This window comes from Scardinius erythrophthalmus (genome assembly GCF_964197995.2).
Source record: "Scardinius erythrophthalmus genome assembly, chromosome: 6".
Taxonomy (NCBI): domain Eukaryota; kingdom Metazoa; phylum Chordata; class Actinopteri; order Cypriniformes; family Leuciscidae; genus Scardinius; species Scardinius erythrophthalmus.
The window spans coordinates 49,946,137-49,972,413 of NC_138226.1; the positions used below are offsets into that span (position 1 = coordinate 49,946,137).

The 26,277-nt window shown below is 39.5% G+C and overlaps 1 protein-coding gene and 1 pseudogene across 3 annotated transcripts in view; both read left to right on the forward strand.

The window, feature by feature from the left end:
• Positions 1-222: 222 nt before the first annotated feature.
• On the forward strand, positions 223-15,905 carry LOC308692758 (NLR family CARD domain-containing protein 3-like; the record flags this gene model as incomplete). 2 transcript variants are annotated; one of them, XM_081369090.1, is made up of 10 exons in its annotated part: positions 223-288; positions 1,409-1,539; positions 3,280-3,396; positions 5,928-6,041; positions 6,293-6,415; positions 6,631-8,520; positions 8,692-8,865; positions 8,945-9,118; positions 14,225-14,271; positions 14,353-15,905. In XM_081369090.1, exons 2-10 carry the CDS (start codon positions 1,454-1,456, stop codon positions 14,841-14,843), a joined length of 3,216 nt encoding a protein of 1,071 aa, XP_081225216.1. In that variant the 5' UTR covers positions 223-288; positions 1,409-1,453. The 2 variants fall into 2 exon arrangements, with proteins under 2 accessions (XP_081225216.1, XP_081225217.1); XM_081369091.1 differs by lacking the exons at positions 8,692-8,865; positions 8,945-9,118; positions 14,225-14,271; positions 14,353-15,905 and having other exon boundaries at positions 227-288; positions 6,634-8,524.
• A 316-nt stretch (positions 15,906-16,221) lies between these two features.
• LOC308692759 (NLR family CARD domain-containing protein 3-like) overlaps positions 16,222-26,277 on the forward strand; it is a 36,658-nt pseudogene continuing 26,602 nt past the window's right edge. Inside the window, exons 1-2 of the transcript XR_014032246.1 lie at positions 16,222-16,356; positions 25,080-25,209. The product of XR_014032246.1 is annotated as an NLR family CARD domain-containing protein 3-like (transcript). The remainder of the gene's footprint in view (positions 16,357-25,079; positions 25,210-26,277) is intronic.

A 26,277-nucleotide genomic window follows, 5' to 3' on the forward strand; every position in this document is an offset into this window, starting at 1 on the left:
ATTATTGCATCCTCAACTCCGCTTCGCGTCGTGACCGCATTACCACCTCGGGTGTGCATTATTTTTCTAATAATTCAATGGCCTGTCGTCAATTATTTTCTATAGCGTCTTTAACTGTACATCTCGCATCTCCAAACAACAAAAATACACCATATAAAATGTAGTTCCAGAAGAGAACCTCTGCGTTAAAGCACTGCTCTGAGACTCTGAGAATGTGATGTTGAACATACTGTATAAAAACGAAAGTAAAAGAGGACACGCCATTCCGAAGCTTTCGTTTATTCGGTGGTAAGTTCAAATGTATTCTTCATGTAATGTATAAAAATGAGCTGCTTTTTGGTGTTCCTTGAATGTGATTCAAACCCGGATCATTATATTTCGACAGCTTACAGATCTGAACAAAATGACTGATTTGTAATCGTTATGACATACGTTTTTATTTGCAGTGTTGAACGTACAGTTATGATAATGACCCAGTGAGTGTCACGAGAATTCGCTTTTAGTTCAAGTGTGATGAATTCGACACAGAAGGACATTGCTGAATAATTCTGCACTTTTACTGCATCCAAATTACAATTTACAGCAGTTTATCACTTGTGTACGTGAGTGTTCCTCACAGGTATAGCGACCGCAGCGAAAGCTAAACTAACTCTGAGCTGTGTCCGTTCTGCAGTCGATCCTGCTGTTCTGCTGAACCCAAAGGGATAGCTCAACAAAACATGAACATTCTGTCATCATTTACTCTCCCTCAAGTTGTTCCAAACCTGTATACATTTCTCTATTCTGCTCTGTATTTCTCTATTCTGCTGAACACAAAGGACGATATTTGGAAGAAGCAGAACTAGCCACCCATTGACTAGCCTACCATAGTAGGGGGGGGGGGATACTATGGTAGTCAATGGGGGGCTAGTTCTGCTTGGTTACAAATATACTTTTTTTTTCTTTTTTTTGTGAACTATCCCTTTAACTGCATTTATGCTAAATTGAGTTTAACTTGTATTGCACTGGAGCTTAGCTGTATAATACATTAGAAGTACTACAAGGAACCACATGTACCGTAGTTATACAGTAGCTTTAAGCGGAGCACTATTGTTGATGAGTGCACTAGGCTCTTTTTTATTTAGTTCAATGTTCTGACTAAAAACACTAAACAGTTGATTATATGATGTTAATTCAATCATACAGGAATAGGAACTTTAAATCTCAATTATATTACAATATTATGGGTAAGGTATTTCTGCAATGTCCTGCAGTTATACTACAACAAATGATATGAGAATGATTTGATGTACTGCAGTGTACGACTAAACCGTTTTAACTGCAGCATCATTATACAACATGAACTGCACATGTATTACATAGATACGTATGCTAAGATACTCATGAACGTCTGTCTACTGTTGTTGAGGACGCTGTTGTTGAGGACGCTGTTGTTGAGGACGCTGACTCTGAAATGAGTTCTCCACCGGCTGTGTCGAGCGGTGATCAGTCCGAGAAGAATCGACCCTCGGCCCTCAGTGATGTGGCATCTGACCCCAGGTAACACACTGCTCTTTTCTGCATTTAGCACATATTCTCACATTATAGCCCATATATATGGATATCTTAATCCAGAGTAACTCACAGTGCATTCCTGAAGCCTGTGTGGTTGTTGAATGATTGGTGTCTCATGGTTTCCTGAACCTTCACTTTCATCGACCCTCATTGATGGAATGATCTCTCCAACCCTTCTCAAAGTGCCTTGGAATTTAAGAAGCACTGCTACTTCTGCGGAGTGATTTACTCCAACTCTGAGGAACTCTCTGCTCCTCACCACGTGGCTTCACTACGGAGCAAATCACTCTGCAGAAGTAGCAGTGCTTCGCCTTCTGAGAATATAGCTCCCAGTGTGTGTACGGTTAGAAGACGGTCGTGTCTCATGTGACCTTGTTATTCGTACACACTGTGACTATACACATCACAACATGTAAATAGGAAAATGTTGGGTTATTTTGTCACTTATTGGGAGCAGTATGCTAGCTGGAGCCGTTTACCTCCAGTCTTTGTGCTAAGCTAGGCTAGCGGTGGGTGCGTCAGACAGAGGTACGGCACGCACGGAGATGAGAAGGGTGTGTGTGGAGATGAGAAGGGTGTGTGTGGACTTATCTAACTCTGGGGGATACGGTGAATAAGCTAAAGTCCCAAAAAGTCGACGTGTTCCTTTAAGACAACTGGCTGTGATTACTCACTGAGACAGCATTTTGACATAGCTTTGTTCATTTTGAAGTGTGTAAAAGCACAATAAGACACGAAAGAGAATTTAATTCGGTAATCGCACGCTGACTGATAGGTGCTTTCAGTGAGCATGAGTGTGTGTGCACAGAAACTCGTCTTAGACAGCTTGCAAGTATCAAATTGATTGTATAAATAGGCAAGACTTAAAAACACATGCGAAAGATTGACTTTCGTGACAATGAAGTTCTGACACGATCTCACCAGTGACACTTCTGTCAACAGTCCGGAGCATATTTCACCGAATCCCTGGACTCGGACACATTTTTCTGAGTCAAGTCAGAGTAAAAATCCACAAAAAGTTGTACTCAAATCCGAGTCCAAGTTCAAGTACCCATATTATAGCATTAAAGTTATACTGTTTAAGAGATTAAGAGATTAACCCCTTTACCATCACCGCATCGACGACGGCCTCAGATCATAGTCATACATTGCACATTAAAACTCAATGAAAAAACTCAGTTGCAGTGACAGTAATTTCTTAATTTATGTTAGGAGTGGAAAATAAAAAATCGGTAACTTATGATATTTTGAATGGAATAAAAACGCACATAATTATAGTCACGTCTGCTGTGGTTTATTTGTGTTCGCACATCTCCACTGAACAGCTTCCGTTAAGGCTTTTAGTCCAAAAGTGTGCATATTTGGAGAAATGTGGATTTATTCTCACGTTTGCTAAATATTTCATCATACAGTATACCATTTTTGCGAACTGACCTAAAACAGGGTACAGAGCGATGTCTGTCTGTTCTTTTCCGGGTTTTGCGTTGCGTGGTTTTATGACACGCTGATTCCATCTGGAGCTGTCAATCATCTTACATGCATAATTCCTGCCTTCTGCATAACCACGTCCTGTGTAAACTTCCTCCATCGCAGCTCAGTGAAAAACAGAGCCAAAGAAACATTTCTGCTCATCGACAATGAAAAGAATAATAAGGGGTAGTAAGGGGTTAAAAGACAAACAACAAATAGGTCTAAAATTTCATTTAAATTTTTTGGTTGTATCAGCATGAGGCAGAAACAGAGATCAGAATCGCCCAAACCCAGCGGTGTGTCTGTGAAGAGTAACAGATCCATGATGCAATCCCATACATTCAGTGATGCTACAGTGACCTCTGACCCCAGGTAAGAACTAGCTATTTTAGCATTTGGCAGACACTTATCTAAATAACAGAGGTTTAGATGTGAAGAATAACAGTGTTCGCTTTAGTTGGGCTCTTGACCCTTGACTTTTTAACATCAGTTTTTTGTTTCTCTGGCTGCTTTAACTGTTTTTGCAATCCTCATATGTTATGCTGATAACTATAACAATAAAACTATGACTATAATGGAGATCAGTGTTCGCTTTAGTTGGGCTCTTGACCCTTGACTTTTTAACATTAGTTTTCCTCCTGCTGCTGTGACAATGAGTTTATAAAACACATTTGTTATGGCAAGAAAAAGCCAAGATGAAGTTGATCAGGTGTTTTTGGCTGTTGTGACGATGCTGTAATCATCTTGGACTTTTCTGATTCACTGATCTCTCCCTATGTCTAATCTTTGATTTAATGGGTATTTTAATTTGATTTTTATTGATTATAGTATCTCTGTGAATCTACAGCATGAGATCCAGCAATGCTTCAGCAATGAGTTATTTTGAAGGATATTACAATCATATAGGGCATAAAACATTTTGAACTCCTGCATGACTCAGACACACACAGGCATCAACAATCAGCATATGAATCTCAACAATCGTGACAATCAAATGTTTCATGTTGCAATGCACGCTGGATGCCAGCATTGTGCAAATCTCCCAGCATGCACCTCAGCATGAATAAATTATGCAGCTGAATGGTCTTTTTTTATTGCCACCATTGTTGAGATTCATGCGCTGATTTTTGATATCTTTGTGTCTAAATGACTCTATAGCTATTTTTTTTTTGTATAGAATAGAATATAATAGAATGAGGCATTTATATAGCGCTTTCATATGTACTACTGTACACCCAAAGCGCTTTACAATCATATCAGGGGTCTCTCTCCTCAACCACCACCAGTGTGCAGCATCCACTTGGATGATGCGACGGCAGCCACAGAACAACGGCGCCAGTGCGCTCACCACACACCAGCTATAGGTGGAGAGAGGAGAGAGAGTGATAGAGCCAATTCAATGTAAGGGGATTATTAAGAGGCCATGATTGGTAAGGGCCAATGTGTGGAATGTGGCCAGGACACCGGGGTTACACCCCTACTCTTTACGAGAAATGCCATGGGATTTTTAATGACCACAGAGAGTCAGAGAGAGTATGATGTGTTTTTAAAAATCCTTCATAATAACTGATTGCTGTTGGAACTCTTGCTGATGCTTCACAGTGGTGGTAATGTAACACTTTTGATAAGGAATTAAACACTGGATGAGATCAGTGAATCAATAGACTATATGATGGTTATGATATCAATACATAACACCATAACGGCGGCGTTGACGGAGGGAGGAGCCATGGAGGAATACTGATGAGGGCCGGCTCACACATCTGGTCAGGCACGCGCTTCTCAGGCTCCGTGGCGATGTGGTCCTCAGTCGTTCTGGTGGGTGCGGGCTCATACATTGCAGCGGTCTCTGTCACGCTACCTGCGGTGGGCTCAGTTCGTCAATCCTCGCCATCCTGATGGTTCTGGCTAGGCACTGGATGGAGAGTGACGCACCCAGCACCCACTCCACATATGTTGTGAAGCTCCCTTGAGGAACCGCCCCAGATAACTGTGCACGTGTGGCAGCGTTGAGTCCGACATCCAGGAATCTGACTGGCAGTTGTCCGGGAAGGTGGTCTGATGTGCGAGATCCAGAAATGTTTCTAAATGTTCCTCGGGAGAGCATTCTCCCTGCTCAAGGCACATGAGTTGAACTGCAGGAAAGTCCATGATGCAAGCAGAGGTGGAAAATGGAACAAAAACACTGAACACAAAAATAGGGAGGAAAGAAAAATATACAAACGCGTTCAAATTGTTTGGTCCGGTATTCTGCCACGGGTGGATGCTGGCAGACAGATGAGGAAGACGTATAATCCAATACAAAGGTTTATTTACTAGAGATCCAACAGACAGGCGAACAGAGAGCAACACACACTTAACATTGACGATACCGGACACTGAACTGAAACAGAACTGAACGTAAATACAGGTGTTAATGATGGTGACTGATGAGTGTACACCTAAATGTAATTAGTGTCCATGACAACCGATGAGTGACGAAGGCAGGTGAATAAAAAACATAACGAGTCCAAACTAATGTGAATGTGACACCCACGAAATGTATTTTAACTTAATAAACTGTAAGTTAAAAAACAGTAAGCAGTGACTGTTGTTGCTGATCTAGTGAAAATCTTTACTGTACTAAAATTAAATCATTTAAATTTTCAGTAATAATATGCTCACATTATTAGCACATTATAAATATTAGTGTATGGCTGTTGGTCAATTTAAGGCAGTCGATTTCTGCAAATGAAATGAGTTAACTCAAGTTTTCATTCAGTGCCTGGGATTTTTACAGTAACATACTGTAGATTACAGTAAACAACTATAAAATTAACTGTAAATTTTAACATTAATTTGCGAGACAATGTTTTACAGTGTATGTAAAATGCTGTTTTTGTCTATCTTCTTGGTATTTTAAGTAGGAAGAGACAGAGATCAGAATCTCCAGAACCCAGTGGTGTGTCTGTGAAGAGAAACAGATCCATGATGCAACCCCATACATTCAGAGATGCTACAGTGACCTCTGACCTCAGGTAAGAACTAACTATTTTAGCATTTAGCAGACACTTTTATCCAAAGTAACTGACAGTACATTCCAGAAGCCTCCAGTTGGTGAGTGAGCGGCATCTCTGGTACCATCTCAGAGAGGCACAGTTTACTGAACATCAATGGAAACATCTTCCCATCTAATATTCGAATTTTGTATTACATAACTACTAATGTCATTTATATTGAATATAGCTATACAAAAAGTATATGTAAAATGTTGTTTTGTTCTTCTCAGTATCAGTAGGAGGAATAGACAGAGATCAGATTCTCCAAAACCCAGCGGTGTGTCTGTGAAGAGTAACAGATCCATGATGCAACCCCATACATTCAGTGATGCGAGAATGACCTTTGAGCCTTTGTTAGTATAAACATGTACTTGCTAATTTACTGTAGTGCAATGTCAGATGAATAATTATTTAAGAAATTAAATGAAATATACTCTAAAATATGCAACATATGCTCTGCACGGGGGGTGTCAAAATCATATCCAGTAACCAATTTATTTCTGATGGTCTCCAACAGTCATTGCAATCGCTGTATCCGTGCTCTTTTATTTTTAATTTTTCTTTTCAGCAGGAGGGAGATTCATGGGCTGATCAGATCTGTGCCGTCCTCTACATCCCACTATCAGACCCACATCAGTCAGGATAAAACTGAAGCAGTCCTGCAGACACACACACTGGAGACTGGAGATCTGCAGAGAGTCAAAGACCAGCACAAAACCAGCATGAAGAACAAATACGAGAGATTATTTGAGGGAATGAAACTACAGGGGAATGAAACCCTCCTGAACAGGATCTACACACAGCTCTACATCATAGAGGGAGAGAGAGAAGGAGTGAATGAAGAACATGAGGTTTTACAGATGGAGAAAACAGCCAGAACACAACACTCACAAGAGACTCCAATCTACTGCAATGACATCTTTAAACCATTGCATGAACTTGAATGTGAGGAGGAAGACAAAATCAAGACTGTTCTTACTAAAGGCATCGCTGGAATCGGGAAAACCGTCTCTGTGCCGAAGTTCATTCTGGACTGGGCCGAGGGAAAAGCAAATCAGGATGTGGATTTCATGTTTGTGCTTCCATTTCGAGAGCTGAACTTGATCCAAAATCATCAGTACAGTCTTCACAGACTTCTGCTGGACCTTCATCCTGAACTTCAAGATCTGGACTCAAATATTTATGAGGAGTGTAAAGTTGTGTTCATCTTTGATGGTCTGGATGAAAGCAGAATCCCACTGATGTTTTCAGACACTCAGGAAGTTTCTGATGTGACTGAGACTTCATCAGTGGATGTGTTGATATCAAGCCTCGTCAAAGGAGATCTGCTTCCCTCGGCTCTCATCTGGATCACCTCCAGACCAGCAGCAGTCAATCAGATCTCCTCTAAATACATCAACCGTCTGACAGAGATTCAGGGATTCATTGAGCCTCAGAAGGAGGAATATTTCAGGAAGAGAATCAGTGACGAGCATCAAGCCAGCAGAATCATCTCACACATCAGAAGAGCAAGAAGCCTCCACATCATGTGCCACATACCCGTCTTCTGCTGGATCTCATCCACTGTGCTTCAGAAGCTCCTGGAAGAAGATCTGAGTGCAGAAATCCCTCAAACTCTGACTGAAATGTACATCCACTTCCTGCTGATTCAGATCAACATGAGGAATCAGAAGTATGAAGAGAGACATCCAGAGAAACTCCTGCAGTCCAACAGAGAAGTGATTGTGAAACTTGCTGAAGTGGCTTTCCATCAGCTGATGAAGGCCAATGTGATGTTCTATGAGGAGGACCTGATTGAGAGCGGCATAGACGTCACTGACGCCTCAGTGTATTCTGGGATTTGCACTGAGATCTTTAAGGAGGAATCTGTGATTCATCAGAGGAAAGTTTACAGCTTTGTTCATCTGAGTGTTCAAGAGTTTCTCGCTGCTTTCCATGTGTTTTATCATTATGTAATCAAAAATGTTGACACATTGCAGTTCTGTGATGTGATGCATAATCTGCATAGAGATGCAGTAAATAAAGCCCTTGAGAGTGAGAATGGACGGCTGGATCTGTTCCTGCGGTTCCTGCTGGGCATCTCACTGGAGTCCAATCAGAGACTCTTACAGGATCTACTGACTCACACAGAGAACAGCTCAGAGAGCATCAGGAGAACCACACAGTACATTAAAGAGAAGATCAATGATGGACATGGACTCTCCACTGAAAGATCCATCAATCTGTTCCTCTGTCTGCTGGAAGTGAAAGATTACACTCTGTCCAGAGAGATTCAGGTGTTTGTGAAATCAGACAAACACTCAGAGAAGATACTCTCTCCTGCTCACTGCTCAGCAATCGCCTACATGCTTCAGATCTCAGAGGAGACGCTGGATGAGCTGGATCTCAAGAAATACAACACATCAAATGAGGGTAGAAGAAGACTGATACCAGCTGTGATCAACTGCAGAAAAGCACTGTGAGTTAATTACTTTTATTAAAGTTAAAAACTGTTTCTGCAGTGTGAAATTATCCTCTCTGAAAGGAAATTATAAGTTGTGTCATTTGCAAGATTTAAATTGACATTGAAATTTGCAGAGAAAATAGCCTGGTTAATAATTTATTAACTGAAAATGGTGCTTTGCTCCAGTTTAGCTGGCTGTAATCTCACTTCCCAGCATAGTGAAACTGTGTCATCAGCTCTAAAATCCTCAAACTCTGTCCTGAGAGAGCTGGATCTGAGTAACAATGACCTGCAGGATTCAGGAGTGAAGCTGCTATCTGATGGACTGAAGAGTCCGACGTGTCAGCTGGAGATACTGAGGTATATAATGCTGAAATGTGTGTATATGTGATCTGACTGTGTATGTATGTCTGTAGATGATCTGACTTTGTGTCTGTAGGTTGTCGGGCTGTATGGTGACAGAAGAAGGCTGTGGTTTTGTGTCTTCAGCTCTGAGTTCAAACCCCTCACACCTGAGAGAGCTGGATCTGAGCTACAATCACCCAGGAGAATCAGGAGTCCAGCTTCTCAACCACAAGCTGAAGGATCCAAACTACAAACTGCAGATACTCAAGTATGTGGGGCATTTTGTTTTACTCAAGATCACTAATACTGATAATCTGCTAATGCTTGGAGAAAACACTTTCTCTTTAAAAAGCACCAGATCTTATGGATTTAATCTGTTTCAGTTTTTCTGTCCCTTCATGTTATCTCAGACGGACTCGATGATGGTGAGATCAGATCTCTGTCTGGATCACACCGTCTGTAGCTAGACTCCTTGTTCAGACAAAAATGTCACTGCATTTTTACAATATGCGTAAAGAATGTTTGGAAATGTAAATTGATATTTCCTACTGATTACTACTAAAGCAAAAATATATGAATAAACATCTTAAATCAAATGTTTTTTAACCATCTAAATTTGTGCCTAAAATAAGACTTTAGCATAGTACTAGATATATGTATCGTGCTAGTCCACAACAGCTTGAGGCTGTCCACAAAGGATGCATTAAAGCAAATGTTTGAATTCAATTTGTCTTTTGTGTTGAAGTAGTGCAAGTGCTGGAGTCTGTCAGAAATAGAACAAGGTTTCAGTTTAATTGTCTCTGACTCGTTGTGTGGCACTGCATTTAGTGTAGATACACTATCACTGATTATTATTGGTTTTACTTTTAAAGAATCACAATGCATTTCTCCCATCAGGTGTTGACAGGGTGCAACCCACACTCTAAAGGCCCGTTCACTCTTATATTTCCATATATTTATGATATATATATTATTTGGTGTAAATATACTGAAAATAATATATTACATAAATAGATTGTGTTATATATTACAATATATTGAATAATACATAGGGAATTGCCGCTAAATATAATTTAATTTCATATATTGGAAAATATATATAATATATGTGACCAGTCACGGAAAGTAGGGACACAAGTCTGTTCTGGGGCATTTTGAGTTATTCACAGATTCTGAAAGTGTAGTTTCCAAGCTTTCCAACGATGTGTAACACATGGAAATCTGATAATATTTGGAGAAGTTGTGGCCATTTGAAGGTAGGTACTCAAAAAAGCTCAAAGGGGAGAAAACCCCTCTAAAGATTGTGAAGTTCTCACCTCTCTCTCCTGCTGGGAGTGACAATAGGGCTCATTTACATATCATTTAGATAAGCCATACCCCCTGTAAAGCCCCCCCTGTAAAGCTGTAAATCACATGGGGGAGCAAAAAGGTCAGGAAAATGTGCCATCAAAGAAAAAGTTTGCAAACAGGTAATATATAAATAAATGTCTCTTAGCATCTACCAATAAAACTGTATAGGCAACTCTTATGTACACTGAATAAAAAATAAGATAAACTCTAGACAATGTTCAAATCAAAAACAGGATGTGCTATGTGATATAGGCTATATATATATATATGTATATATATATATATATATATATATATATATATATATATATATATATATATATATATATATATATATATATACATATATATATATATATATATATATATATATATATATACACAGTATGAGTATGAATCCAAGTATGAATCAGAATCAGAATAGATTTTATTGACATAGGAATTTTCTTTGGTGTACTCATGCAATTCTACAAATAAATAAAACATCTCCAGTTAACTGGCAGAGCATTCATTTCGTTCGTTTTTTAAATAAGAGACTAGCGCTGAAATGTATATTTTTAAATCAAGTGATCAAAGTGCTCATTGCCGTAGTGATCAGTGGCGCGGATACAGTGTTTTCTCGTGTGGCTCGCGCACACACCACACTGTCTTCACTCGGACGCGTGCTTCAATCCGTTGCGGATACTATCTATTCGTTCTGGTGAAACCACAAAATATAATGCAAACGTTTGCGTGTCCCTGCTTGATATACAACCACTGATGAACATAATCGTTTTGATGAGAAAAAAAAAAACCTATACGAGGGCGGGTTCAAACTCAGACCCTCTGACACAGCTGGCGAAAGCTCTACCACTAGACCATTAAGATACACATTAGTTAATAAGGCGGATCTATGTATTGGCACTGACAACATGTATTAGGCTACATCTCATTAAATGACAAATTAAACCCCATGTAACCTACTATTTAAATCGATTGCTGGACATCGTAATGTTATTGGCGTCCATCTTCATTGAATTTTGAAATCAGATAGAGCCGGCCAGAGCGCTGCATAATAGCCTAAGTAGCCACGCTGTTCCCTTGGAGGGCGGGGGCAATAACAAAAGAAACAAAAGCCGGCTTATTCAGTATGGAAATACGCACCGACAATGACACGCCCCTACTGCGTGCTAGAATCTCTGAAAAACAAGCCGATTTCAACCTCAAAATGTACGCTTTTAAATATACCAATACTGCTATCTCAAACATGGAGAGGCTTCTTCGTGATCTCAACTAACAGATTCTGCAAAAAAACGAAAATCACCAATTTTGAAAAAAAACCCCGCTTCTTTCTCATTTTGCTCGAAAGTTGTGCTGCCGACTTGTGTCACTGGTTTCCGTGACGGGTCACATATTTACACTGTAAAATGTAATTAGTTGAGTATACTTAGAAACCCTGGAAAACAATTGGCTTAAATTTCTCAAGGATGTTTTACTCAAAGTTGTAAGTTTCACACAAAACACACAAAAGAGTGTCGGGACAATGATAGTCTGTGCATTTATTTGTATTTAACAAACTAAAACTTAAACTGAATATATCTATAAGAAAGATCAACTTAACAAAGTAGTTAATAGTTATCACTGCAACAGATTACTAGATAAAGCAATGCTTTATTAAATAAAGCAACATGCAGCATACCATCAGTGTTTCTTGGGCTTCCTCTGGACTGAAGCACATGCTCTTCTCTTCAGCACAATGGTGACCCACAAAACTCAGACAAAACTCAGATGACAGAAACCCTTTAAATCCCAACAGATCATTAAACACTAACAGATCTCTGAAGATCTCAGCAGAGGAGGATTAAACAACTAAAACAGCATTACCAGCTCCACTTATTACTAACCAGACTGACTTTATTCCTGTCATATGTCTACAGAATCTCAATACGTCTTACTGAGAATTAACAGAGGTTTAGATGTTGATGATTTATTGAAAAGAATATAATGTTGCAGTCACCATTATGGAGATCAGTGTTTTTAGTTGGGCTCTTGACTTTTGACTTTATATCATTTGTTTCTCTCTGGCTGTTGTAACTGTCTGTTTATACAACACAGTCGTTATGGCAAAAAAGTGAGTCACAGATCTTATCCCAAGGTTTAGTCAAGTCAAGTCACCTTTATTTATAAATCAACAGCATCAACATTGATTCCATGTGACAATATTAGATCTAAAGTATATGATTACGGCAATGAGTAGCCTAGGTCCTGACACGTGTTGCCCCACTCCAATAGAGTTCAGAATGTCTTTAAATGCTAATCCCAATGCATCTTTTTCGTTATCTACATGTACATTAAAATCACCAACAATAAGGACTTTATCTGCAGCCAATACTAACTCTGATAGAAAATCAGCAAATTCTTTGATAAAGTCTGTATGGTGCCCTGGTGGCCTGTATACAGTAGCCAGCACAAATGTTAAACGTGATTTATCATTTACACTATACAGTATATTGCTATATTAAGCACCAACACTTCAAAATAATTATATTTGAAACTAGACTTCTTAGTAATTCTAAAAATATTACAATAAATTACAGCAACACCTCCCCCTTTGCCTTTCAGACGAGGTTCATGTTTATAACAGTAATCTTGCAGGGTGGACTCATTTAAAGTAATGTAATCGTTTGTTTTTAGCCAGGTTTCTGTCAAACACAGTACATCTATAACGTCTATACACAATAACATTTTGTTTATTATAAGCGCACTGCAGTTATGTCGTTTTAAATGCTCGAGCTCTTTAAAGCATGATCGATTCTGATTGGTTGTCTGTGTTTTTATTGTTCATCAGTTGGAAAAAATCATTCTGAAAGTGATTCCAACCAGGGCTTAAAAACGGGGATAAAATTAAATCGGTTCACTCCGAGCAGAATCAGTCATTTAACGTTTCGGTTCATGTGTTCCTTCTTTAACATTATCGTTCTGAAACCGGTTTGATTAGAAAAACTACTGGTTAATAATGTATTTTAAAAAAGAAATGTGCCTTTACTTTATAATAGAGCTTGAATTGAACTTTATACTAAGAGCTTAACTCGAGTGGAAACTAATGGCAAAACCTCATACAGAAGCTTCATCTGCCTCAATCGTGAATGAAGTCTTGCACGTATTTTGGAGAGTTCTCTGCATGTTTTCAGTGCAGGGGTAAATAAAGAACTGGTTCTAAGTACAGCGTTTTCTTTATTCAAAACACAATGTGTGTAAAGGCTAATGCTTTATGTATTTAAGGAGTGGAGAAGAGTGTCTTAGTCAGGTATTTGCTGTCTAATCATAGCCAATACAGTCTGTGCATAGCACTTCATCTTGACAACTAAGTAAAAAAAAATTGAATTCCAGAATAGGAGAGGCTCTACACTAACCTGCAATTTTCACTGGTATCAGAACACACCACGCTGGATATAACTCATGTGATCCAACAGCTAATGCAAGCTGCACATTGCCTTGCGACTTACATAGGATGACTTGACAACTGAGACTGTGACTTTCACACACGTTGGAATGCTTCAACGCCACATTTGCATAGGCCGTACTATTTAAATTTATATTTGATTGACTCCTAACTAAAAATCTGAAACAGAATGATAAAATAACATTATTAACCGGATAATGGCATTTAAAATAAGCATTTCCATTCAGAAGTTTTTTTTTATGTTCCTGTTAAAATTGCATTAGTTTCCTGTTTTTATTTTCATTCCTTGAACCAGTTTAGAGCCCTAATTCCAAAGATATTGTTTCTCTGCGCTGTTATCGTTGTAGTTGGGGTGTGAACTATGCTATTCTTTTATTTTTAGAACTATATTTTTATTGTTATAGTTATCATCCTTAATGTGAACAGGCCTTAACACTCTAGAATTAATTATACTGTATTTGGCTCTTGTTTTCCTGTTTTGCATGTCTCATTTTGAGAATTATTCTTTGATACTCACTGCTTCTGGCACACTTTTAATAATCAAACATTTATCATTTGTCCTTCATATTTGTCTCTTTCTAGTTTGAATCATGGAGAACATTTAAGAATCACACCAGGACTGAGAAAATGTAGGTCTTTTCTCTCTTTCACATACAGCTCTAAAGTTGTCCTTCATGTACTGTAGTTCTGATCTCTCTTCTTATGTTCAGATGCCTGTAATCTCACACTGGATCCAAACACAGCAAACATTCATCTCATCCTGTCTGAGAAGAACAGAACGGCGACACATGTTCAGGAGGAGCAGCTGTATCCTGATCATCCAGAGCGATTTGAGATCTGTGAGCAGGTTCTGTGTCGAGAGAGTCTGACTGGACGCTGTTACTGGGAGGCTGAATGGAGCGGCTGGGCTTATATAGCAGTGACGTATAAAGGAGTCAGCAGAAAAGGAGGAAGCGACTCTTGGTTTACATTCAGTGATAAATCCTGGTGTCTGTACTGCTGTAAAAACAGATTCACTGTCTGGCACAAAAATAAGAACATTGACATACTAGCCCCTTCATCCTCTAATAGAGTAGGAGTGTATGTGGATGAGTCAGCTGGCACTCTGTCCTTCTACAGCGTCTCTGACACACACACACTCACACACATACACACATTCAACACCCCATTCACTGAACTATGCTGGATTCAGGGTTTATGATGCCTCAGTGTCTCTATGTGAGATTTAACAACCTGCTGAAAGAAACTATTGAGACATCAAAAACAAACCGTCTATTTTCCAAACTCTCTCAAACTTTAATTTTCCTATTTCTTAAATAAAACAACTTATACACAAAAACTTTATGAAATCAAAATATATTTTTTTGCTTCAAGTCTATTAGCTTTGAGGTTATCTACATGCTAGTGTACATTGATCAAATCTTTTTTTTTTCTGATGCTGGCAGTGATTCCTTAGTGATTAGCAGTGTGTGTGTGTGTGTGTGTGTGTGTGTGTGTGTGTGTGTGTGTGTGTGTGTGTGTTTGCCGTTGGGAAAGAAACTCTTTTCCCGATCGTGTGTGTGTGTTAGCTGTTGGCGAAGAAACTCTTATATGACAAGCTGTTCAGGTATCAGGTATCATCTGTTATTGTGTGAATCCATGGAGACTTCAGCTCGTCAAAGATGATGGTCTGCAGAAACACTCTGGTTCTTCATTTGGTGTGATCTTATGAAAGCTACTATAGATGTCGTCACTGTTTCAAAGGATCCACAGACTCAGTTTTATCCTGTTGGATTGTCAGAAATTGCTATTATCATAACTGTCATGACAATCTCTTGCAGCACTAATATTATGCTTTCAAGAGTGTTTGTTGAATTTTTTCGACTCACTCTGTTTAACAATATTGACTTTGGTAAATTATGCTAGCTAAAACAATTCTAATACAATTCTTAGCAATTTATATGTTTAAATTATATGTTTTAATTTGTCGAAACCTCAACTTTATCCTTTATATTAATTTGTTTATATTTCTTACTTTTTTTTCCCTGTGTTTTGAATTTGTCAAAATATTTTGTTGGGGAACCTAAAATGTGTTTTTATTTTAATCAAAATACATTACAAATATGAATTATTAAGACTGAATCTTCCTGACTTTATGTTGCAGCAGTGAAAGTAACTTTTAATGGACAGATCAGGTGAAAATGTCTCTTTAATGTAACATCTGCTCTTTGTAACACTGGGTTACTGGTTTTCTTCAATAAATCTTTGGACATGGTGAACAATTCATTGTCTGTCATGTTACATCTGTAAAGTTCAGATTCTTCAGGTACTTCTATAACAGAATCTGAATTGTGCAAATGCACATGTTGACAGGCAGGCAGGACCGAATGTAATTGATTAGACAAACACATTATGGTCCTGACTGAGTCTTTAAATTTAGAACACTTTAATTATTGATTGCTATCACGATGTGAAGAGACTTTCAAGCAGTATATATATATAAAAAAAAAGGTTTGATGCACGAAAAACATTACCTACCCTATCTTTAATGCATGCAACAGATCTGAGAGACACCTGAAAATGTAATAATGCTCTGTGTCACTCGAGAGAGTTTACTTTTCATGTGGGTGGAGTTAAAACCATCTCACTAGTAAACGGAAGTGAAAGTAGAAAATACGCCATTCCAAGGTTTAAACCTGTTAACACTGGGTATTTAAACGGCGGCATATTATGTGGTAAGTTGAAAACATATTCTTCATGTAACCATGTAGTTATATAAACTCAACTGCTATTTTTTCTTTTTTGGTCTTCCTTAAATGGGATTTCAAATCTGGAACATAATATTTCAACAACTGCAATAGCTCAGAAACAAATTGGCAACATGGTTGACAGTTAAAGTTCTTTATGGAAATTATTTTGATTAAGTAAACTATTTTGATATGCATTCAGACTTACTCTGATAACATTAGAAAAAAAAAAATAACTGACTGAAAGCCATAGAGTAATTGTTTTATATAATGCAGATACTGTGATGTCAACTAAACAAAGAAAGTATAAAAAGTAAAAATACAAATATATGTCTTTACCATGACAGTTTGTAATGCACTGTGATGGCGTTATTGTTTACAGTAATCAGAAACAATTATCAATAAACCAATGCCTGCTGATTCTGTTGCACCAACATGAGAAAACAAGTGCTGGTTGTTGTTAAAAAAAACATTGGTTCAGCTAAACAGTGCATACGTTAGTTGGGCAACAGGTGCATTCAGTTCATAATTAACCCTCTGATACGGTGTTAGTATAAAGACCTTCGAGTGCCTTCGAGTGAGCTCTTTCTCACTTCTCTCCCATTCTTCTAATTTGTATTTATTTTTCTCCTAATATTTTCCTTCCCTATTAATTTTTAGAGCCAGAAATTATGCTTATTTGGTAATCACACGTGCGTGTTTTTCCCCCCCAGACATCGGTTTTCTTGTGATTGTTTAATAATTGTTTTCTTGTTTTGTAAATAAATTGGTATTTATTGTTAAATGTACAATTTATTGTTGAATTTGTTGTTTGGCTCTTTTAAGTTGCAGTATATGAGCCAGCCGTAACAAAAATCTAGGTTACTAATGTAACCCCCATTCCCTTAAGGAGGGAACAGAGACATTAATCGTCAGTGACTGACGAATTGGGATCTCGCCTGAGAGAGTATTGAGTATTGAGTATATAAGGGCGTGCGTGCAATACTCGCATTAAGTTTTCACTGAGGAGCCGAGACCGGATCCTGGCTGTCAGCAGAGGTACAGGAGTTGTGGCAAGGGGAATTAACGTCTCCGTTCGACATCACATTTGACATTAATCGTCAGTGACTGACGAATTGGGATCCCTATGGAAGATGCCACATCTACTGACTCCTTCCAGGGCTCTGAGTAAGCCAGCTGGCACCACTGGGGCAGGGAAGCAGACAAGCGTAAGCACAGAGATTTGTCAATCACCGAAGTTCCAATTTCAGCCTTACAGTCAGACATAGGATAACACTGGGAAAGTTTGCCTATTCCAGTATTTGGAAAGGGACGCTGCGGAGACCACATCCTGCTTGAAGGGAGGTAACATGTGGAGTTACTCATATGGACTGACCATCAGGGCAATACTACATATGGAATATCTCTGAAGTAGATCCCGCCTGTTTCAGGGGAGGACACAATGGCGTGATTACTGATGAGCGACACCTGCGCGACGCACCGGTCTCGTATCTCTTACGGAGGAGCGGAAGCATAAAGGAGGAGCGACGACAGTGAAGAGCGAGAGAGGAACAGGCCTGCGTTTTATTTGATGTTTTGTGTTGCCAGCAGTCATCTGCGAGGGGCTGCTGGCTTATACTTTCATTTTTGTATTTGTTTATTTATTTATTAAAATATGTTGAATGTTCGCCGGTTCCTGCCTCCTTCTTCCCGTAACAGCTGAACTGCGTTACAACTATATAGAGAGGGCTGCCGAGGGGAAGACACAGGCTTGCCAACTGGGATCACCTAAGGAGGGGAATCACAACATATGGTCATCTAGTCTAGTACAGGGGCTGACAGACTGGGCATACACATGAGTGCTAGACCTGGCGTCTGATGTATCCGCAACACCTGACTTCCGAGGATGCTGGAGGAAATTCAACAGGGTTCGCCGTTTGGGAAACTCAACTGAGGAGAAAGTTGCATCGCATCCTGTACTTGGAGGGGAATGGCGCTGCAAGCGGGACCCGTGGCTATCTACTTGTAGATCGCACATGGAAGGACACTGGTTCCACTCTGAGATTATAAAATCTGGCGAATGTGTAGGGTGCCCAGCCCGCAGCTCTGCATATGTCTGCCAGAGAGGTGCCGTGCATCAACGCCCAGGAGGAAGCAACACTGCGTGTTGAGTGAGCTCTCACTCCGAGGGAGCAATCTCTTGGGATGGATACGCAAAGAGGATTGCATCCACTATCCATTGGGCTAACCTCTGTTTGGAGACAGCATTTACCTTCTGCTGACCTCCATAGCAGACAAAGTCCTGACACTCTGAGGGCAGTCCACGTACAAATGCAGGACGTGAACGGGACACACACAGCAATGCAAGGGCTGGGTCTGCCACCTCCAGGGGCAGCGCTTGCAAGTTTACCACCTGGTCTCTGAAAGGAGTGGTGGGAACTTTGGGCACGTACCCAGGCCGGGAGCTCAGGATGACATGAGAGTCGCCCAGCCCAATTTCCAGGCACGCTTTGTCGACCGAAAATGCCTGCAGGTCCCCCACCCTCTTAACAGAAGGGACAGGATTTTAATCTCCACTGACTGCAAAGGTTCAATGGGGGTACTCTCTGTGAGGCCAAGTGGTTCCACTTCAAAGTGTAGGCACGATTAAGCTATAGGGCAGTTCAGTGATAGACCGGAGTGATTTGCCAATCAGTTGTTGTTGTTTTTTATACAGTTGATTATAAAACTCCCTTAACCCGACTAGAATGTTTTGTGGGTATTCAGGGAACTGTCCTCAGTTAGTTTAAACCATATTTAACGAATATAAGTTTCTCTGTTAGACTGTCATTTTTCTTTACAGAGTCCAAATACCTATTGCTCGTCTCCAATTAGTACAAAATGCCACTGGAAAGTTCCTCAAAAGAAAATTGACATTTACATTTAGTCATTTAGCAGACACTTTTATCCAAAGCGACTTACAAATTAGGACTAAATTAAGCGAGTCATCATGAGGAGGCAAAAACAACGCAAGAAGTGCTCGAAATACAAAGTTCAGGCATTATTCAGAGTAGCATAAGCCCGATAAGTGAGGTTTTAAAGGGAAAGGTTTTTTTTTATTTTTTGTTTTTTTTTATGAGGTTAAGTGCTCACGGAAGAGATGGGTTTTCAGCTGTCTTTTGAATGTTGTCAGGGATTCTGAATTCCAGATGAGGGTGGGGAGCGCATTCCACCAGCATGGAACTGTGAATGAGAATGTTCTGGAAAGTGTTTTTGTGGCTCTCTGTGATGGAACCACGAGATGTCGCTCTTTGACCGATCGTAGGCTTCTGGTAGGGATGTAGACTCGTATGAGTTTACTCCAAGATTTCTGACCGACCTTGATGGGGTGATTGATGATGATTCTAGCTGGATAGTGAAGTTGTGCTGTAGAGACGGATTGGCAGGGAGGACGAGAAGCTCAGTCTTTGCCAGGTTGAGCTGCAAGTGATGTTCCTTCATCCATGTTGAGATGTCCGCCAGACAGCTTGAGATCCGTGCAGCTACTGTGGGATCATCTGGTTGAAATGAGAGGAAGAGCTGTGTGTCATCAGCATAGCAGTGGTAGGAGAAACCATGTGTCTGTATGATGTGTCCCAGTGATGTGGTGTAGATGGAGAAGAGCAAGGGTCCAAGAACTGAACCCTGAGGAACCCCTGTGGTCAGTTAATGTGCTCTGGATACCTCGCCTCTCCATGCGACCCTGAGATAGGACTCAAACCAGTGGAGAGGAGTTCCTGCGATGCCCAGTGATGAGAGGCTGGACATAAGGATCTGATGATCCCGTTTCTCCAATTTTGAAATCACTGCATTCGCTACCTGTGCATTTTAGAATTGGGTTTAACATTCTTCGCTTTGTTTTAAAATCCTTAAATAATCTGGCACCGAGCTATTTGTCTGAGCTACTCTGTCCATACAATCCCAAACGAAATTTGAGGTCTGGAGACTTTTATCTGTCCCCAGATGACGATTAAAGCATAGAGATAGAGCCTTTGCTATTGCCGGCCCTAGGCTGTGGAACAGCCTTCCGGTTTACATCAGATCGGCACAGTCTTTGACTGTTTTTAAATCTTCTCTTAAAACCTACTTTTTTTCTTTAGATATTAATTCATTATGAGCTTCTGTCATGAATGTGTTGTTTACCCTTGTCTCTTTATCTTGTGTTTTGTTCAGCACTTTGGTCAGCCATGTTTGTTGTTTTTAAATGTGCTATATAAATAAAAACAAACTTGAAACATGAAACTTGATCAGTTCACGGTGCCATGCCCATCACAGGACTCGGCCGTGAAGCCAGCGCTGAAGTGGTCTCATATGAATCAATCAAGCACCGTGACTGCGGCTGTGAATGCCATATTCGCCCCCGTTCAAAACTCTCAGATCTAAGATTGTTGTAACTCACCGCCTTTCTTGGGCACTACGAAGTATGGGCTTGTAAAACCCTGACTTCATGTAGGCTGGAGGGATTGGCTCTATCTTGTCCTTTGCCAATAGGACTGCAATCTCCGCACACAGGACAGGAACATCCTTGTCTGCCACTGAGGTAACCCAGACGCTGCTGAATCTGGCTGTACGCCGGGCGAACTGAATCGCGTCACCGAGTCTAATCGTCCAAAAGACCCAGTGAGACGGGCTGTTAAGAGCTAGCCAGGCTTGCAGACACTGTGCAAGGGGGACCAATGGACAACAGATGTACCCGCTGTGGTGCCCTGCGTTCCGAGGGGGGCGTGAGTGTATTTGCACTCCACAGGGCGGCCGGGTGTTGCGTGAGAAGGCATTGCGTCCTCAAAACGCATCATCCTGCCTGTTGGCAAAAGAGAGGGGTGAGAGAGGCAAGGCATTGTGACTGTCAACCCAGACTTCTTGTAACCCAAAGATTGAGGAAATTGCTCTTTTGCTGAAGTTTTGGGTACCATTGGCTGTGAGACCAGCGGCGGAACAAAAACAAACTTGAACAAATGTTTCTCCGCCCAGTCCTCCACTGGGGGAAGGAGCGGTGCCTTCACAGAGCAGCTCTCAGCCCTCTCTCTCTGGGTTGCCTGTCTCAGGGACGCTTTGTCTGCAGCTTGGAGTGTTTGGGGCTCTCCCCTATATTTAATGTAGCTGCACTGCAGTGTAATACTTAAAGGGATAGTTAATCCAAAAGTAAAATATCTATCAGTATTTATTCACCCTCATGTAACAGCATCTTTCTCTGTTTTTATGTCTCTCTGTTTGTATATTTAATTAGGGCCCAAGCCCTGAAAGGGCGAAGGCCCTATTGTTTCTGGAAGGATTTTTTTTTTTTTTTCATTTTTTTTTTTTTGCCTTTTTGTCACTTTTGGGGCCCTTAACATGCTCAAAAACTCTTGCAATTTTGCTCACAGGTCAGAACCCACGGCCGTCAGGGCCGGACTGAAGCTGGTACCCGGGCATGGCAGGGGGGCTCAACAGCTCCCCCTGGAATGGTGTCCGAAAACTTGGTCCATAAATCAAACACGCTTGCATGTAATAATATGAAACTCAGTACACATATAGATCTCATCGGGCCGAACAACCTTCGTTCTTTAAGTTTTACAAAAGCCCAACAGGAAATCGGTTATTATACGTTGTTTGGAAAACGCATACAATGGAATGTGAAATACTCCTCCTAGGGAATTCATCCGATCGCCACCAAGCTCGGTGTGAATGAAGTCAAGACATTGAGGATGAATTCTTGCGGACGAATTTTTGATATCTCGAACGGTTTGGCCGTGGCGAGGAAACGAATTTATTGGTGAATAATGGGACACAGGAAGTGTGTTATGACTTCTGCATACATTGACTGATCTTGATGAAACTTCAGCAGTGTGTTCGTTGTAAGAGGCCAATCACATGGATGTGACTATTGTGAGTCAAAGTTATAGCGCCACCAACTGGCAGCAGGAAGTGTGTCACTTTCAAAATGCTTTGAAATCACTCTCTTATTTTTACCCGATTTGCTTCAAACTTTATGTGTATAATGTAAACACACGGCAGATGTAGACCTGTGAAAGGATTATTGATATCTTAGATACTGTTGCCGTGGCAACGCATCAAACTTTAATATTCTTTTTTGATGCTTTTGAAACTCTTAGCATACTTGAAATTGGATGAAACTCGACAGACACATCACACTTATTAGCCAGTAGACATGTGAAAAGTTTCAGAAACGGGCGTGGTGGAATGGCACAGTAGTGCCACCTTTTGACCAAAGTGGGGGGTTAGATTCATCTACAGCAACAAAACTTGGTATGTATATTGTTCTCATCAAGCCAGACAACTTTCTAATTTACAGTTATTAGCTCCGACCAACAGGAAGTCAGATATTTTGGTTTGAATGTGGATTTTTCTGGAGAATTCTCTCTCTCTCTCTCTCTCTGTCTCTGTGTGTGTGAGGGGTGGGGGGGATTTTTCACCCTTGAACGGGGTCTGAAAACTTGGTCAATAGATCAAACACGCTTGCATGAATTAATATGAAACTCAGGGATGTAGAAACTAGATGGATGCAACTATTGTGAGTCAAAGTTATAGTGCCACTAACTGGCAGCAGGAAGTGTGTCACTTTCTAAATGCTTTTGATAAAAGTGGGGGGGTTAATTTTATGTACAGTCACAAAAATCAGTATGCATATTGGTCTCATCGAGCCGGACAATTTTCTAATTTACAGTCATTAGCTCCGAGCAACAGGAAGTCAGATATTTTGTTTTGAATGTGGATTTCTTTGCAAAATCAGCCTCTGAATTTTTACCCACTCCTCTTAAAGGTGCTGTATGTAGGATTCAGCGACCTCTAGCGGTGATGTTTCAGATTGCAACCAATAAGTTTACAAGCGCGTGCTCTTGCCATTGCGCGTGCTGACCGTGCTCGAATTTATGAGCGAGAAATGTGCATAGACAGTATATAAACGGCACTGTGGGTACCTTCCAGACTGAGACGCAACACACCGGAGAAAGCATCACACAACATGCTGGAAACTCAGATAAACTCCCACTGCAACGTTACAATAATAGGCTACTTTTATCAGCTTGACGTTGAACTAATGCTCCATGCTCGTACCATGATAAGTATGGAACCCTATCAACCGTGCCGAATTGTGCCACTGCAAGCACCACTTCACATTTTCTTCAGGAAATGTACATTCTAGGTTTGTAGATAAGGTTTCTCCATGATTCAAATGCCCTGCCGATGTTGATCCGTGTTTTCACCCGAAGTTCGTCCGATTCACGCCTGGCCTTACGAGCTTCAGCAGAAAAATTTATTTTTTTGTTTTTTATCAATATGTGGAGTTTGTGTTGGAGTCTATGTTGTGCTGGGAGCAGGTCGTTTCTTAGTGTTATCAGACATGTCATAAGTTGCAGTGTTGTCGCTGTTGAGTGCAAAGTCAGTAGGCTAGACGAGGTGAGAGGCTCGGGAGCGCGCGTGCAGGTCACGTCACTGGATTTTGCGGTAAATCCGACCCGGCACCTTCACATAAAAATAAGAATACTTGCTTTCCGAGGTAATAGCAAAACCTGCAAAGTGGATCATTTTAATGTGAGATTACAACCTCTTCACACACATGCAATAAAAAAAGGATTCATTTTAGTAGAAAAGTTACATACAGCACCTTTAAGTGGTTTATTTTATTCCTGCCAAACTTTTTCAACATGATGAAAATACATTAAAGATGCTAAATTGTAAACAGATATTAAATATCTCAAACGGTTTTGCTATGGCGAGGGATTAAAGTAATGTCAAAAAAGGAAACACTAAAAGCCTCATATCTTCTAAAAATGTAATTATACACCATTTATTTCTATATAAAATTATACAAATATCAGAACTAAACCCATTTTATTCTTTTTTTTCAATTTAATAATTGTTTAAGTTTAAAAACATCCATAATGTTTTTTTAATTCAAAAAGTAAATAAATTATGTAATTCATAGTGCTATACTGCCCTCTTGTGTTCAAAATCAGGTAGGCCTATTGTATCTATGTAAAAATATACTAGGAATGTGACGGTGAGAATATTTTAACACCAGTTAATCAACGTGTGACACCGCTGGGGGCTTTTGAATCGCTAACTTAAAAACGAAAGTAAAATATGTTCGTCCACACTGACATGGATAATGGTGCAGAGCAGAGCAAGCGTTTTCAATGAATTCCTATGGAAGTAGGAATGAACTAAAAAATGTTGACTCTGTTCAACCTCAACCTAACATTTAAAAATTACACTGCTCTGTTTAAATAGTCAGTAGTACAATTCATACTATTCACAGTAATCACCGCTCAACTGTGATGTTTCCAAGCACATTTCTGCGCATGTGAAGAGGATAATTTTTCCCTTCAATATTGGAACGTGAGTGAAGTACAAAGCCTATAATAAACAATAGTTTAGCATCCAAAAAATGTAATAATATACATATATATATATATATATATATATATATATATATATATTTATATCATTTTTTTAAGTGTGTGTATGTATATATATATATATATATATATATTATTAGTTTTTTTTTAAGTGACAAGACAGAGAATATTACTTATCTGATATATATATATATATATATATATATATATATATATATATATATATATATATATATATATATATATATTGTTACATTTATATATATATATATATATATATATATATTTATTTTATTTTTAATTTTTAATTTTTTCATAAAATTGATCAATTATTCTCTCAACAAAATTTTTTTTTAGAAAAGAGGAGGACACTCCAAAATAAGTCTCTATGAAAAGGATGAAGACATTTCCTGAATTGAGTTTCAAATTAACCCATGAAGAATCTGCCCTCTGCATTCAGTGATACAATGATGACCTCTGACCCCAGGTAAGACATTTTTGCATTTGGGAGAGGTTTTTATCCAAAGTGACTTGTTAATGGTATATATATATATATATATATATATATATATATATATATATATATATATATACAGTATATATATAATCCAAATATAAATGAAAGTCGAAAGCACATCAGTGATACAATGATGACCTCTGACCCCAGGTAAGACATTTTTGCATTTGGGAGAGGTTTTTATCCAAAGTGACTCGTTAATGGTATATATATATATATATATATATATATATATATATATATATATATATATATATATATATATATATATATATATATATATATTCAGTATATACAATATATATACAGTGAGGAAAATAAGTATTTGAACACCCTGCTATTTTGCAAGTTCTTCCACTTGGAAATCATGGAAGGGTCTGAAATTGTCATCGTAGGTGCATGTCCATTGTGAGAGACATAATCTAAAAAAAAAAATCCAGAAATCCCAATGTATGATTTTTTAACTATTTATTTGTATGATACAGCTGCAAATAAGTATTTTAATACATGTCTATCAGCTATAATTCTGACCCTCAAAGACCTGTTAGTCTGCCTTTAAAATGTCCACCTCCACTCCATTTATTATCCTAAATTAGATGCACCTGTTTGAGGTCGTTAGCTGCATAAAGACACCTGTCCACCCCATACAATCAGTAAGAATCCAACTACTAACATGGCCAAGACCAAAGAGCTGTCCAAAGACACTAGAGACAAAATTGTACCCCTCCACAAGGCTGGAAAGGGCTATGGGGAAATTGCCAAGCAGCTTGGTGAAAAAAGGTCCACTGTTGGAGCAATCATTAGAAAATGGAAGAAGCTAAACATGACTGTCAATCTCCCTCGGACTGGGGCTCCATGCAAGATCTCACCTCGTGGGGTCTCAATGATCCTAAGAAAGGTGAGAAATCAGCCCAGAACTACACGGGAGGAGCTGGTCAATGACCTGAAAAGAGCTGGGACCACCGTTTCCAAGGTTACTGTTGGTAATACACTAAGACGTCATGGTTTGAAATCATGCATGGCACGGAAGGTTCCCCT